At 47.8% G+C, this 17,006-nt stretch overlaps 1 protein-coding gene across 1 annotated transcript in view; it reads left to right on the top strand.

Moving 5' to 3' along the window:
• LOC122120796 (engulfment and cell motility protein 1-like) overlaps positions 1-17,006 on the top strand; it is an 86,996-nt gene that overhangs the window by 15,120 nt on the left and 54,870 nt on the right. The window contains 1 exon segment of the mRNA XM_042695024.1: positions 12,357-12,392. Coding sequence (XP_042550958.1) covers positions 12,357-12,392 — 36 coding nt within the window.

Here is a 17,006-nt window from a genome sequence, read left to right as displayed (position 1 = left end):
CTTTTCTCTTTGCCCCTCATGCATCCCTGAACAAGACAGCTGCTGGTAGGCCTTTTGTGTGCTTCGGGCCCAAGGAATGGCGTTCCCAACATGTACCCTCCAGGGCAGTTCTCCCCGCATTGGACCAGACAGCGGCTGGAGTAGGCCCTTCTTTGTGTGTGCACTCCTCTGCACTCCTGTCCTCTGAAAGTCCATGCCACCCTGGGAGGATTGCTAGGCTTTCTCTTTTGTCTGGTGAGTTCTCTTCTTCCTTTCAATTCCCATTGGGACACAGAGACTTGTGACCTGAATCAGAGCCTATTAGAACTACTAAGAACATTAGGTCTACTAGCACTACTACTATAACTATTATTATTATTATTCCTCCTTCTACTACTACTACTACTACTATTACTACTACTACTACTACTACTACTCGGAGGGCAGATAAGGAGCCACCAGGGAGGTAAGGAATGAAGACAAGGGCAGATTGACAAGTCCCTTGGCTGCCATGAAGAAGCAGCAGAGGAGTGGGGAGGTCCTGTTAAGGGGAGAGGTTGAGGAATGTGCTTCCTAGTAGACAGTGCCAACTGCTTCGCCACCTGGGAAACCACTGGAAGCCACGGAGTGGAACTCTCTTTGTTTGTTTCATGAGAGGACATTGTGTGCCTTTTGATCTTTTTCAATAAACTTTAATAAATAAGAGTAGATAAACAGCTGGTCTAGGTACTGAAGGGAGAGGATTAGTGATGAACAGGGCAGGTAGGGGTGTGGCAAGGGCTGCTCCAGGTGAAGGCTTCGTTGTGGCGTGGTGTGAAGAGGCCTTTGGCTGCTTGTTTGTGGTGAAGGCATTGGTCGTGCTGGCTTTGGTCTGGCCAGTGGCACTGGCGGAGTGCAGTCAGCAGATGTTAGCACAGCTGGGCTGGAGCTGGCCCCGCAGCTGCAAGAGGAGCAGAGCAGGTATAGAGCCCATGTTGGTGTCGGGACACGGCCCTGCCTGCTGCCTTGCAGACCGAGCTCTGCCCCCTGAGGCGGCCCACGGTGGATGGAGGTCCCTAAGGCATCCAACAACTGATGGTTCTGGGTCTTTCCCAGATGTCAGCCCTCCTGTCCACACACACACACTGTGCTCCAGATCTGGCCCCCATATGCAACACACTCTCCTGTGCCCTTGTACAAGCCTGAGTTGCATGTGACTGTGGGAGTGCACTTGCATGCATGCACACTCGCTCAGGCACCTGGGCTCATGGGTGTAAGTAGGACTGGCTATCCCTTCCTTGGAAGGAACAGCTCCGGGGCCAGTGTCCCTCACCTGCAGCCTCTGCCTCAGTGGCCTCCAGATGATGCAACCAGAATGGGAGGTTGGGAGTTGGCATCTCCATAGGAGAGATGCATATGTCCAGGTGAAGGCAGGCCTTGCCACCATGTGGTGGGGCAATGTAGTCAATGTGGTGCAGGCCTGAAAAGAGAGGAAGAAGGGTCAGGAGGCCAGCAAGAAGCTTAAGGAGGGAAAGAAGGGAGGCAGGGAGGAAGACAAGGGCATGACAAGTGGCCACTGTTGAGGCTGGGTGTGGCCCCCTGGAAACTTTGGGCCCTAGCATCTCCCCAGACAGCACCAAGCCCCACGCCTTGCAGGGCTGCTGGTTGGGCAGTTAGTGAGTAAGTGTGCCACAAGGTTTGTAGGAGGAGAGGGGATGGTGAGGCCAGGATTGCCTCCGAGTCTAGAGAGAGGGTTCCGGGTCTGGGGAGTCCTCCCGCCTGCCCCTGGGGAAGAAGGGAGAGGGCACAGTAGGTGACTCACAGGCCTTGGCTGGTCAGGGCGAACCACCACAGGGCTACGCAATGGCAGCGACAGCTGCATGCACGAGCACCCTGTGGTACAGCTCCCTATGGGCATCAGGAGCCGATCCTTCCGTCTATACGGACTGTGGCTGTGGAACCAGTTCCGGCTCAGCAAACCGAGGTAGGGGTGACAGTCAGCCACCAAGCACCTGGAGGAAACGGCAGTCAAAGAGGCCACAGCAGGCGGAGGGTCCTGGCAGTTCTTGCTACACACCCACCCTCCCAGCTGCCCGGGTCAGAGCCTGGATGAGCTGTGGCTTGCCCGTGGCAGCCAGTGCCTTGCAGGATGAGGCTCACCTGGTCACAGGCAGGGCCTCTTGACTGGAGCACAGTGCCTCCCTTGGTCCCGAAGACCCACGTCTGTGCAGAGGGGCCGGTGCCCGGTATTGAATCCCCTGCAAAGACGGTATCATCATGCACATTTGCCATAGGTTGTACAAATCCTCTCTGCTCCAGACCGGCATAATGTTTTCAGCCTGGGGAGACGCAGAGTTGTTTGGTTTTTCAAAGAAGCTGTAATCAACCTGCTCGAGGCTTGGGGGTGGGCTAGAACTCAGAACAAACTCCCTGCCGTAGGAAGGCATGGGAAAGGCAGGCATGTGTTCTCTCTCTGTCTCTACCTCTGTTTGTCTGTCTCTGTCGCTGTCTCTCTGTCTCTGTCTCAGTCTCAGTCTCTGTCTCGCTGTCTCTCTCTCTCTCTGTCTTTCTCTGTCTCTCGAACACATATACCCACACCCAGCACACACATGTACTCCCACTCGCACACCGCTGGTCTAGCTGGAATCCTCATACACACACACACACACACACACACACGCACACTCACTCACTCACTCACTCACTCACTCACACCAGGAGCCTGCAGCTGTAAGTGAGCACTTTGAGTTTGCTGAAAGTGAGCCTCCAGCCTGATGATGAATGGTGAAAGCACAGAGAAAGTGCAGAAGCTGTTAGGTCCCTGGCACAAGGGCTGAGAGGCAGTGGGTGAACCCAGGACCAGACAGGAGGGTAAATGTGACAGTTGGGCCAAAGCCCAAGAGCTACGTAGGTTCACATGTGGGCAGCAAGCCGCTTTCACGTGTGGTGAGTGTCAGAGTTGTGGGTAGGTGTGGTGTGGCTAGCGGGCATGGAGATGGGGGCCTGGATTACATTGGGTGCTGAACTGTTTGGCAGCAGTGTCCCTACCAAGGAAGTGCTGGGGCTGGAGGGTGACACGTGACTTTGTCCAAGCCCAGCCCAGTGTGAGTGTGTTGTGTGGGTTGGATGTCCTTGGAGGAACCGACATGCATCCACATGATTGACAAAGGCAGGGCCTGACAGTGATGCTGTATGTGATGGAGGTCCAGCTGCGGTTGTCCTGAATCATGTCCTGTATGCAGGTCTGCAAAGACAGGGATGGCCAGCAAGAGGCCAGCAAGAAGCATGAAGGTGAAAGTGGGAGGGAGAGAGGGACATGGTGTATGGCCAATGTTGGGGCTGTTTATGGCTGTTTATGGAAGCTTTAGGGACTAGGCACTTCCTGGACAGCAGCGGGCCCCATGGACCGGCAGGGCTGATGCCTGGCCAGTGAGTGTGCCAGTGTGTCCCAGGGCTTGCAGGAGGAGAGGTGATGGTGTGGCCAGAATTGCCTCCTAGAGAGAGTGTTCTGGGTCTGTGTAGACTGTCTGCCTGCCCCCCAAGGAGGAAGGATGAGGGGCCCAGTCCGGGACTCACCGGCCTTGGCTGGTCAGGGCTGATCAATGGCAACAGCTGCATCAGAGAGCATTCTCTGGGAGAGCTCCCGATGGGCCTTTGCAGCCCACATTGGCATCCATCTGGCCTGGGGCTAAGGCTCAGCAGCACCCAGCCAGCCACCGAGCACCTGAGGAAAAGGCAAAGGGGCCACAGCACAGTGAAGGTCCTCCAGTGCTTGCTACATACCCACCCTCCCGCCTGCCCAGGAAAGAGTCTCGATGAGCTGTGGCTTGCCCATGGCAGCCAGAGCCTTGCAGGATGATGCTCACCTGGTCACACTCACAGCCTCTTGCCTGGAGCACAGTGCTTCCATGGGGGCCACGGAGCCGCGGCTCTGCAGAAGCCCAGGTGTTGGGTCCACAAGCCCCTGGGAAGAAGTAATCCTTATTTGCCAGCTCCTAGAAGTTTCCTCCAGGCTCAGGACCAGCAGCCCGTTTTCAGTCTAGGGAGATACAGAATTGCTTGGATTTTCAAAAAAGACGGGAGAACCCCGCTGGAGGCTTGGGGGAGAGCTGGAGCTCAGAACAAACCCCACTGCCTTAGGAGGGCATGGGAAAAGCAGGCATGGGTTTTTTCTCTGTCCCTGTCCCTGTCCCTCCCTCTGTCTCTCTGTCTCTGTCCCTCCCTCTGTCTCTCTGTCTTTGTCTGTGTCTCTTTCCCTCTCCAACACATACACCTGCACACCAGCACACACGTGCACTCCTGCTCCCATACACACAGGCTAACTCGAATTCGAATACACACACACACACACACACACACACACACACACACACACACGACACTGGGAGCCTGCAATAGTGTGTGTGCCCTTTAAGTTGCTCGAAGCAAGCCTCCCACATGAGGATGGGCAGGGAAAGCCTACCGAAGGTGCAGAAGCTGTTAGGTCCCTGGCACAAGGGCTGAGAGGTGGTGGGTGAGCCCAGGAGTAGGCAGGAGGGGACATGTGGCAATGCAGCCAAAGCCCAAGAGCTACCTAGGTGCACATGTGGGCAGCCAGCCGCTTTCTCGTGTGGTGAGTGTTAGAGTGGTTGGCAAGTGTGGCTAGGGGGCATGGAGCTGGATTACGTTGGGTGATGGACTGTTTGGCAGTGGTTTGTCCCTGCCAAGGCAGTACAGGGTCTGCAGTGGGAGCTATTGCTTTGTGGGGCTGGCAGAGACAGCCCTGCATGACTTTGTCCAAGCGCGGCCCAGTGTGAGTGTGATGTGTGGGCTAGATGTCCTTGGAGGAATGGACACACATGCACACTCACCCGGGTGACTGACCAACGCCTGCGCCTGATGGTCCGGGTGTATGTGACGGAGGTCCAGCTGGTGTCATCCGGGCCTAGGTCCCGTGAGGAGGCCTGCAAAGACAGGGGAGGCCACAGGGTCAGCAAGAAGCGTGAAGGTGAGGATGGGAGGGAGGGAGGGACATGGTGTGTGGCCGCTGTTGGGGCTGTTTGTGGCTGGGTGGAAGTCTTAGGGACCCGGTCCTCCCTGGACAGCAGTGAGCCCCATGATCTTGCAGGGTTGATGGCTCTTAGGCACTGGCAGGAGCGGGGCAAATGAGGGTGGTGACAGCTCAGGAATGTTTCCCTCCTAGACACCCGAGGCAAGGTGCCAAGAGAGAGGGCTCTGGTTCTGACAGGCCCCTGTGCGTTATCAGTCATCCCTATGCAGACCCCACGGAGGCCCACTGCTGCCCAGGCCTGAGCAGTCACACCCGGGCCTGGGCAGAAGAGGAAGGACTTGGAGTTGATCAGGGCACTCACGGTGTTCGTCGGAGGCTGGCTATGGCGAACCTCCCCAGGGCTGAGCAGAGGAAGCGGCGCCTTGGTGGAAGAGAAGCTGTCAGAGCTGTGGCCCTGAGAGTCTGGACCAGCCCATGAGCGGTGAACCTCCCCAGGACTGAGTGGAGGCGGTGGTTCATCCGTGGAATTGAGGCTGTCAGAGCTGTGGCCCCAACTGTCTGGACCGGCCCATGGGACAGCCATGTGGTCTCCACGGGGCAGGGCATCCCCTGGGCTCAGGGTACTCACAGTGGTGGGCTGGCCTCGGCGAACCTCTCCAGGACTGAGCAGCGGTGCCGCGGTCATGGGTAGCCCGTGAGAGCCCAGGCCTGGTCCGTGACGATCGGCCCGTACGCGGGCCATGTGGCGTTCAGGGCCCGACACATCCCGTGGGCTGTGTGATACGCTTGAGCGCCGCCGGCCGAATATTCTTGTTGGCGTGGCATGTGATCTGACCCAGCGTCTCAGGCGCTGCGGGGCGCTCTGAGCACGAGGAGCCTCGTGGCCACGTTCGGGGTGGTGGCCACGTTCAGGGTGTCTCCCACGGCCTCTAAGCCATGGACAACAGCAGCTAAACATAGTCGCCTTTCCCTCTGTGGAAGAGACGGCAAGAGGATACCGTCTCTTCAGTCGAGGGCAACTGGGCAACTGGGGTTCTGAGTTCTGTGGCTGTTGGTCACCAAGGAAGTGAGGTCACGTGACATGACAGGCCCTCCCCCATCCCCCCACTCAGCGATGCCCAGTCCCCATTGACCTCACCAACCCATAGGCCCCACGCCCTCTGACCTCTTGACCCTTTACAGCCTTTTGCCTTCATGAGCACACAGTTAGCATTGCAAGTGGGTGCATGAAGTCCCGTTTTTCAGGGACAGGCAAACAGACACAAGGCCAGATCTTTGGAAGTGTTACTGTTTTGCATTGTTGTCTTCGTTTTTCCCATCACACCGGGTTCCTGGGAAGGATGGTCTTACCTCTGCGTCTCCTTCAGTTCTTCCTTCACTGTTTTATATTAGTTCAAAGCCAAGCTGCTTTGGAGATGGGGGAAGGAGGAGCTGAGCCTCAGGTTACCTTTCCTGTCTTTTGCAGTCCTTAGAGATGGCTCATTTGATCCAAAGCGATTTATCACAACTTTTGTTCAGATGTAAAGAAAAAAAACAGAGAGATAGAATGAAAGATATTTTTTCTTATAAGGCAACCTGGCTTCTCAGTTAAATTAAATAGCAAGACTTTAATTTATTCCCAAGAACCCTTCGGAACAGACACCACAGATTCTAAATCACTCTTGCATTTGGAGAGGTCTTTAGTGAGGACTCCTGGCCCTGGGCATGCAGATTTCCATGTGGGAAGGAAGAGAATCCCTCTGCTGCCCAGTCTGTGGAAAAGTTTTCAGAACCATAGAGAAAACAGAGCTAGGATTTCCTCCCTTTAGTAATAATGAGACTGAGTGATTGCTTGCCTGCCTACTTGTCTTCACTCAAGGCTGTGTGTTTCCATATCTTTCTACAGTTATCCAGAGAGGCCACAATGCATAGAGCAATGATGGAGTAATTGGAAAATGTCCATCCCTGTGGTATTTGCTAGTTGCATTGTTATTTTTTTCTCCTGATATTGAGGCTAGAACTTGGGGTCTAGACTCTGTTCTGGAGCTTTTTTGCCAAGTGCTAATGCTCTACCTCTTGAGCCACAGCTTCACTACCAGCTTTTTGGTGGTTAATTGGAGATGAGAGGTCTCAGAGAATTTCCTGTCCAGGCTGGTTTTGGACCATGATCATTAGATCTCAGCCTCCTGAGTAGCTAGGATTATGGGCACCCGACCATTCCTAGTTTCTGATTGACACTGAGGTTTGAAAAGCAAGGAGAGTTCTGGGGAAGGCCATTGCTCCAACCTCAGCACAATTAGGGATGCTGAGGAGGAAACAAAGATGATCATACAAAGATGTTTTGAAGGAATTGATCTGATCTGATTTGAGTTGAATGGGAAAACGGGGGCCCTGCAACTCCCAAGTGCCAAGATAGGGACTCTCTCTGCTCTTGTGTGGCTTTTAACACAGCCCTGTGGGTTTCTGAGCTCCCACACACAGACAATTGGGCTGCTTCCTCTGAATCCTTCTACTGTTGAATTGTCAGTTTATTATCCCTGGGACCCAGAGCAAGGAAGTCTCCTAGAACAAAGGACAGTCACTTAGTTCCCTTTCCAGTTGGCTCTGTGTCAAGAAAATAACACCACTGGAAAATGATTCAGCCCTGCAGCCAGATTGGCAAAAGCAAAATCCCTGTTTCCAAAGAGCTCACAGTCCTTTTAAAGAAACCATCGTTCCTTCAGGAAAACAGACAGGAAGCATCAAACACAGGAATTCTTTGTCATCTGTGCTCTCCCCACAGCCACCTGTAAGGTCGTGTGTGTGTGTGTGTGTGTGTGTGTGTGTGTGTTTGTGTGAGTGTATTTTCTATTTTATTTTACTTTTGTACTGATAATGGGGCTTAAACTCAGGGCCTTGTGCTCTTGCTTGGATTTTTTTTTTCTTTTTGCCTAAGGCTAACATTTTCTAGTTACTGAAGTCACACCTCCACTTGGAACCGAGATCATCAACTATCAGCCTCTTGAGTAGCTAGGATTATAGCTATGAGCACCCAATTTTTTATGACTTTAAATGTACACAAGATGTACAAAAGTAGAAGTGTAATATTCATTCTCTTTATAACTTGCTTTTTTTGTACCCACCAAAAGTTCTATGTGATTAAATATTCCTACCATTGTTTTTATTACCTGTGGATGGTTTAGAGCTGTGTATGACTATACCTGTATATGATCACAGCTATGTATCTTTACAGCTTTACTGACATACAAGGGATTCACAATATAATAATTTGAAGGATATAGACACTGTAATTAGCCCTTACCTTATTATAGGACATTTTATATTGTTATTTTTTGAAAGATTTTCTAATCTGCTTTTTCAGTACTATAACTATCTTTTTTGTTGTTGTTTTTAGTCATGGGGCTTGGGCACTGTCCCTGAACTTCTTTTGCTCAAGGCTAATACTCTACCACTTAAGCCACATTACCACTTCCAGCCTTTTCTGTGTATGTGGTACTGAGGAATTGAGCCCAGGGCTTCATGAATGCTAGGCAAGCACTCTACCACTGAGCCACATTCCCAGCCCTCTAATCTGCTTTAACTAAAAGCTAGTGACTAGTAGAATTATTTTGAAAAATGGATTGCGTACTCAGAAGGATATACATTTTAAAACTTAAAAAACAAACCAAAAAACATTACGCTAGGCAGGTGCGAGTGGCACAGGCCTGTAATCTTAGTAACTCAGGAGGCTGGGATCTGAGGATCATAGTTCAAAGCCAGCCTGGGCAGGAAAGTTGTAAGACTCATCTCCAGTTTACCATCAAAAAGTTGGAAGCGGAGCTGAGACTCAAGTGGTAGAAAACTAGCCCTGGGCACAAAAGCTCAGGGATGGTACAGGCCCTGAGTTCAAGTCCTAGGACACACACACACACACACACACACACACACACATCACATCCACAGACATATAAAGAATACAAGACAGTATATATTAGTGCTTATTTCTATTGATATTGATTTTTAAAAAGAGTCTCAGATTAAACTTTTATTATTCCAGTTGTCTTTCACACCAGGTATGTATGAAAACTACCTTCATTCCCATGCATTGAACTTTGGTGTGCCCTCAAGTGTCTTGGCCCTTACCTTTGAGAATGGGATTGGAGCCAAGTGTATATTCTTTGAGTACCAAATTTTATCTCTGACCTTGAATTAGGCCTGGCACAGGCAGGAGGGATGGGGGTGGGGGGGGATGGAGAGGGGGAGAGAACCCCAAGATGTGTGTGACAGTAGGCTTGGCTTTGGTTGGCACATTTTTGCAAGCCACTGTCAGTTTTCATGGAAATCACTGTTTCTCAGAGGATGCATCTGTTCTGGGAGGTCCAGGATGGGTTAAGTGGCTCTGTCTACTATTTAGCAGCAAAGCCTGACTCACCAGGCAGGTGTTGCATTTCTTAAAGAGGCCATGACCAGCGCCAGCAAACCCCAGACTGAGCCAGAAGATGCTTCTGTGGTCCTGTGTTCTGCCCTAGCTGTGAGGTTGCAGCATCTTTCTAGCTCCCTCTGCTGGGGTGCTAGTTTGCTAGGGGTAAAGCATGGGGTAGTCCTGATTGGAGTTGCCCCTCTCTGCCTCTCTGGGGCCCAGCCAGGAATTTCCATCACAAAGGCCCAAGAGGCCGGCCTAGGCAGGCTTTGTGGAAGTCCCCAGAAAATCCCTTTATAGGGCAACCCCTCCCTGGCTAACCTTTGCTGTTGAAAGAGGAACAGTGGCATTCATTCCTCAGGCTGGAGCAAGAGATTTTTGACCTCTGGGAAACCTTAGCCTTTCTACCAGCTGCAGATTTTCTGCTCACATTTCTTTGTTTTCTTAAAAACATAAACTGTACTTGGAAAGAGACAGAGGGAGGGAGAGGGAACACATGCCACAACAGAACTTTTTCTGAAGTCACAGCAAGCATGTAGCTTTTGGGAATGTGGGAAAACATGTTATTGGGGGAGGGGGAGAGGTGAAAATCCCGGAGTGATTCTTGGTGTCTAAAACAAAGAATTGAATGACACATGTTGCATGGACATGCCCACATGTGTGCAGTGCACACAAACACACATAAGTAAAAGTTGCAGAGCAAGGAAGAATGTAATACAGAAAACACAGCATTGAGGGAAATAGCAAGCAGGCTTGTATTCTGTGCTCCTTTAAGAGGAAACATGTGCTTAGCTTTCCAGGATTTGGAGAGTGTCCGGGAATTCTCTGTATGTACAGTGGGCTGATCTTAGGGAAATGAGCAACAGTGACTCACCACACTGGTCAATGGGATCTGCACATGCACACAGCTGTCATCCCGTAGTTTTAAGCACATGTCTAAGATGCAGGGCATGTGCAAGAAGCCCTGCATAGGAGTTTGTTGGGCAAAGGTCAGGCTAAGGATGCACAAGGATCTGCTGTGCAGGTGGCTTCATCTTGGTTGGAACTGGCCGAAGGTTTCCCTACCACTAGGGAAAAATCCCAGCTATCAACTGAGCACTAATCACCCTCAAGATTAAACTGCCATAGTAGGGGCTTGGAAAGAGGTAGGAGTGGGGCATGACTAGAGAGGGTGTTGGCTTCAGCGTTCTTTCCCTAGGCTTGCCTGCCCACAGTCAGGTGGTTTGCTCTCTGCACTGGTCTCCAGAGGACATGAACACATAGAACCCCATGCATGCTCTGGTCTCAAGCCAGAGCATATCTTTGCAATCCTGGCTTGATATCATGTGTGGGAACGGAAGTTTCAAACCTAAGGAAAATTCACAGGAACAGAGTGGGGAACCGCAAGGTGTCTTTCACCTGCAGATTCCACTCAAGTTTTCACTCACAGGCTGGTGTTCTACCACTTGAGGCATGCCTCTAGTCCCCACTCAAGTTGTACAAGTTGTCCTGGGTGCATCTTATGGTCTAACTCCCCCCAATAGTTCAGTCTCCCAGTCTGAAACGCTTTCATAGTTGTTCTTTCTTGGATGACTTGGACATTTTTTTAAGACTCTCTAAGTTAGCAGTTTAGTAGATTGTCTGTCTGTCTGTCTGTCTGTCTGTCTGTCTGTCTGTCTATTTGGTGACAATTGTGGGGTTTGAACTCAGGGCCTGGATGCTATCCTTGAACTTTATTTAATTTTTTGTTCAAGGCTAGCTCTTTTCCACTTTAGCCACAGTGCCATTTCTGAGTGGCTTTGGCCCATATTCCTCATATCTCAGCCTCCTGAGTATCTAGGATTACAGGCATGAGCCATTGGTGCCAGGCAAGTAGACCATCTTTCAACTGGGTTTATTAAAAGATAATTTGTTAAAGATTATTTCCAGAGAAAATACAGATACACATATGAACAGGTGATAAAAGAATTTAGCTATTTGAAATGAGAGAACTAGGCAGAAGTTATAATCGTTTCAAGAAAAAAATCAAAAGACTACAAGTTATATATGGAGGAAAGAAGATGGAGGTGAATTGCAATTGGAGGCCAAACTGGTTTTCTATCATCAGGCAGAAGCCAATTAAATCACTTTCAGAGGGGATGGATGGAGCCAGGGATTGATTGATTCCTTCCTTCCTTCCTTCCTTCTTTCCTTCTTTCCTTTCCTTCCTTTCCTTTTTTCCATTGCCTATCCATCATTTATTTGCCCATCCATCTGTTCATCCATCCACCATCCATTCTTTTATTTCCCTCCCTCCCTCCCTTCCTCTCTGACTTCCTTCCTTCCTCCCTTCCTCCCTTCCTCCCTTCCTCCCTTCCTCCCATCTTCTGCCTGCTTGCCTGCCTACCTGCCTGCCATCTACCTACCTATACATTGTAAAACAGCTCAAAGACAGTGGGACTAGAATCTGATGACCCAGGAGGGTATGTTACAGATACTGCAGTTTTGCCATTGAAACATACACATCTTCCTACTGGTTTGTATCATTTTCTCATAACTGGACCCATATTATATCTTTGGCTAGACTTTCACTAGTACCTGTGGGTTCAGATTATTTCTCTTCCACTATGTCCTATTTGTGGCACATAAGTACAACAGGTATTTTAGCAAACTGCAGGGCCTTCTCTTACAAGACCAAGACAGTCAGCTGGCATATTACAAGAGAAAGCTACTCAGTCATTGTTTTAAGTCCTGTTCCTTTGGACTTCTTATTACCCATGGGGGTTTCTCCTCATCAACCATGAACCCATATTGGTTCAAATAGAGCTACTTGTAAGTAAATGTGATGGCTGGTGTAAGTAATTAGTTTGTTCCTTGTGTTTTTGTTGCTTCCTATCATGATTTAATGTCCATTTATCCCTTTGAATGATGTATTGAAATGCACTGAGTGGCTGAGGAGCAGTTTGGCCCTCCTGGTTCTAATCCTGAGTTTTCTTCCAGATACATTGTTTGTATGAATTGACTATCACTGCTTTTAAACATGTTCCTCATGGTTGTTTTTAAATTTTACAGCCAATACCAGAAATTGCAGAAGATTATGAAGCCTTGGTAAGAATCTATGATTAAATTATGTTATAATCTTAATACTTCCTTTTTTCCTGTCTGCATAATTAAAACCTGTCCTCTGGCTTACTTTATAACTATGCATCTACATATTTTGAGTAAGTTACTTTTTTCCTTTTTGTTCGATGTTTTTAAAACAGTTTTTTTTTTTTAATGAATCTACTTCCTTGTTTGTTTGTTTTTTTCCCTTGTGGCAGAGAGTATTTATTGTTGGTTACCACTAAATGATTCCACAGACCTTCCTCCCTCTTCCCTTCCCCTATAGCACTTCTGGGTAGAGTTTTGTATATGACTTTAAGCCGAGCTTTCTTCTTTTGTGGCTTATGTGATGTTCAGAGTTTGAAGGCTTTGGTTTTTATCAGTGACTCAGAAAGAAGGAAAAGCACTACATCTAAAAAGTATTTGAGACTGATGCATAGATTGAAAAATATTTGTTCTAGATCACTTGTGTGCTGATTCCACTCCTGATAATTCTCCTCTTCCATCTGCTCTTCCTCCTTCTTTTGTGTTGCTACTTGAGTTTGAACTTAGGACCTTATGCTGTTGCTTAGCTTCCTTGCTCATAGCTAGTACTTCACCGCTTGAGGCACACCTTCATTTCTAGCTTTTTATTTGTTAATTGGGGATAAAAGTCTCATAGATTTGTCTGCCAGGGCTGGCTTTGAACCATGATCCTCATATCTCAGCTTAGTGAGTAGCTAGGATTACGGGCATGAGCCTGTAGGATAGCTATAAAAGTTGCCTTTCCTTTCTTTTCTCCAGTCTGTATTGGGTACATCATTCCATGGAAACATTGGGATGCACTCTGCTCTGAAAAAGTTGGCAGCATAAATTTAGATGCTTGTTTTGAGACTGGCTGGATTTTTCTGGAAGGAAGATGATCCCTAGTAAGTTGAGAAACATTTCATTGAGTCATTGCAGCACACATGGTGTGCGGCTGGCTGTGACAGAGACGGTGGCCCGGTATGTAGTTTGCAGACGCTTCCCTTTGTGGCAGTCACTACTGTAAAAGTCTTTAGCCTAGCACATAATAAAAACAAATAAACCCAGGAAATAAAAATGTTCCAGAATGTGCCAAGCGCTTGCTTTTCTTTTATAGTGCTTTCCAAGCATGGTGTCCTATACAGATGGAGTGTGGAGGTCGGAAGCTGGCTTCTGCCTTCTCTCCTGGGAGTCTGAATCTCTCCTCTCTGGAAGTGGAGATGAATACCCCGATGTGAGGGTTCCAGGACAGCTCTTCCAGCCACCTTATTTGAAAAAGGGCCTTTCTTTTGAAATGTAACCATATTTGAACATGCCCTCCTTTTCTTGTTGCTGACGGCTTGAAGTTGAAGTCTGAAAAGCTCTTCCTCAGGAAAAACATAACTTATTCCAGGGAAATAGATGTTTAATATAGAGAACTACATACAGTGTATTATATAATGTTCTATCACACATATGTGTATTATGCATTTTGTTATGTAGTATATGAACATTTTACATATTTTTATATTGAATGTATTTTGTGTCTTATATGCATATGTATGTAGTTTATAGGAGGTCATATAATTCTAGTTATCATTTATGTATACCTATCATCTACGTATCTATGTAACATCTCTCTTTTATCATCTACAAATCTATTTTCTATCATTTCTATCTTGGATCAATTCTTTCTCTGTCTCTGTCTTCTATCGTCAATATGTCCCGTCTGTCTGTCTATCTCTCACATTACTGAGTGGACCAGGTCACTTCCTGTGACCTCCTCAGTGGGTGAGTGACATGAAATGCCCTTTCTCCCACTTGTTAATCACTCACAGAAATGGACCACTGTAAGTATGGAGAGCCTTACCTGCCATCTCTGAAACAGTGTTTCACTTCCTTGATAGCCATCGAGAGGGTATCCTGATCCCTAACACCACTTGGAGATCTGGAAAACACATGAGGTTCTTCCTACTTTCCATCCTACCCGCAAAGGTCCTTAAAGCCTGCCTAGAGAGTCTATAGACAAACTGGATTTCTTTAGGGCAGATTGATTGTCCTCAGATGGGCTCCTTCTGGCCATTTAGATTAGCCTTTCATTGAGCAGGTAGGTAAGAAGTAGAGACATTTGCTTTCAGATAATTAGAGGGAAGACATTTGCTCTTAAAGTAGCTACGGAAGACTAATATCTAGACCCAAGTTTATTTGTATTCCCAGGCCAGGTGGCTAACTGGGAATGTCAAGAAGCATTTGAGCCAGGCACAGTAGCTCATGTCTGTAATCGGAGCTACTCAAGAGGATGAAATCGGGAGGATTGTGATTTTTGGGAGCTCCTGTGGTCAAAAAGTTCTCTGTACTCCTTTTTAGCCAATGAAAACCTGGGTATGGTGATGTCATCCAAGGTACAATGGGAAACATGAACAGAAAGTTTGTCATCCAAGCCAGCCTGGGCATAAATGTGAGACCCTGTTTGAAACATGACTATAGCATAAAGGGCTAGGTATGTGGCTCAAATGGTGGAGCGCCAGCTGAATGAGTGCAAAGCCCTGTGCTCAAACCCCAGTGCTGTCAATGAAACAAAACAGAAGACCAGCTTGAGCCCAGTTGTGGGCTCATTCCTTTTCTTTCTGTTCTCTCCTGGTTCTCTAACTGCTGTCTTTAACCGCTGACACCAAGGCAAAGATCTTGGTCTGAGTGGAGTCTGTGGCAGGTATGTGAAGAACCTGTAGCATTTCGAATCTTATTATGTCAGATTTGAGCAAATGCCAACTATTCATTATTATGTGATTGTTTTTCTCTTCGTGTGTAAGTTAACAAAGTATTTATTGCTACTAATACATTATTACATAATAATTATTACATAATGTTTTCACAGTACTGTAATACTGACTCCTGCCCAGTTTCTATTCATACATCTTACTAATTGCATTTATCTTATTTTTCCTAAGGCAGTTTCTGTTATTTTTGCACTCTAACACTTGTTCTCTTATAACTCATCCTTTGTAGAGTGAATTATCCTGGAACTTTTATTTAACCTGTCTTGCTACTGTTTTGAGTCGTCATCCACCTTGCTGTCTAGTTATTTGTTCTCTCCGTCATTTTAGTTTCCTGTTGGGAGCTTGTCTTTGAGGCCTGGCCTCTGGTGCCACCTAGGGCCCCTGTGAGATTGGGACTGCCTGTGTGCAGGAAGCCAGAGACATAGGCTGCTTTTCCATCTGGTTTTTCCATCTGGCTTTTCCATGTACTTTTCTCCCTTGTATGTTTTCTCCCTCTCGACTTTTTCCACATTGATGGCAAAACGTTTGAAAACCAGGAGCTTCCTGCGTCCACAATGCTACTATTATGCCGCTGTCTCAGGTAATAGGCACATGGCTGTTAACTTAGCACTTGCCACATACTGTTCCTGATCCCAGGACTAGGCTAGCTCATTTTTTTCTCCAGTCTTCTTCTCTCTGAATGAAGATCACTATTGTCCTCACCACCACGATCATCATCCTCATGAATGGGGAGACTGTAGTGTTGGAGAATTCACTTAGAGCTTGATGTGGGGGCCCCTATGTGTGGCTCCAGAGATCACCACATAGCCATGTCTGTCCAGTGTGTATCCTCCCCTCTGGTCTCTGAATCACGGTCCTCCTCTGAGAGTCATCTCCCCTTGGATGGGCTTCTGCCAGTATCACGACCTTTGAAATAGAACAGAATTTCAAAAATCATTTTATTTTGAGACTGGGCTGAGTAGAAGAATAGCAGGAAGGAATACTGTGAAGCTATTTTTTAAAAGAAATATAAACCTAAATCCAAATCTGAATCTGTTAGCAGACTTTGTGATATAGCAATAATGGGATGTCTGATCCTCTAGATTAAAAATTGTAATGACCAGGCTGGGAAGGTGGCTCAGTGGTAGAGCACTTGCCTTGCATGCCTGAGGCCTGGGTTCGATTCTTAGCACCACATAAGCAAAAAGAAAAAAGCCGGAAGTGGCACTGTGGCTCAAGTGGTAGAGTGCTAGCCTTGAGCTGAAGTGCTGAGGGACAGCACCCAGGCCCAGGATTCAGGCCCCACGATCGGACCTCCCCCCCAAAAAAATATTGTAATGTCCAGCTTCATTAAAAAACAAGTAACTGCTGGGCACCAGTGGCTCATGCTTGTAATTCTAGCTACTCAGGAGGCTGAGATCTGAGGATTGCAGTTCAAAGCCAGCCAGGGCAGGAAAGACCATGAGACTCCTATCTCCAATAAACCACTAGAAAATCAGAAGTGGCGCTGTAGCTCAAGTGGTAGAGCGCTCGCCTTGAGCTGAAGAGCTGAGGGACAACGCCCAAGCCCAGAGTTCAAGCCCCATGACCAACAACAACAACAAAAAAAAGTAACTGAGTGTAGGAATCTGTATTATTGTATAATGTAGTATAGAAATCCTATAATTCTATCTGCTGGTAGAGAGTTTCTTGATGGTTTGGAGTTACTATAGATGATGATGATGATGATGATGATGATGATGAAAATTTATGATAAGAGTGAAAATTTCTGAGATGTATAAATGACTAAGAATGTTTTTGAAATTGTAAGAACCTAGGATGAACCTCTGAGGAAAGTATTTTACAAAGATGGCTCTTCTTCCTCCTCAACATCCCCTCCCCT

This window comes from Dipodomys spectabilis, unplaced genomic scaffold (genome assembly GCF_019054845.1).
Source record: "Dipodomys spectabilis isolate Male_0828 unplaced genomic scaffold, ASM1905484v1 ptg000178l, whole genome shotgun sequence".
NCBI classification, from domain to species: Eukaryota; Metazoa; Chordata; class Mammalia; order Rodentia; family Heteromyidae; genus Dipodomys; species Dipodomys spectabilis.
Note: the sequence above shows the minus strand (reverse complement) of the source record. Positions and strands in the feature narration are given on the sequence as shown.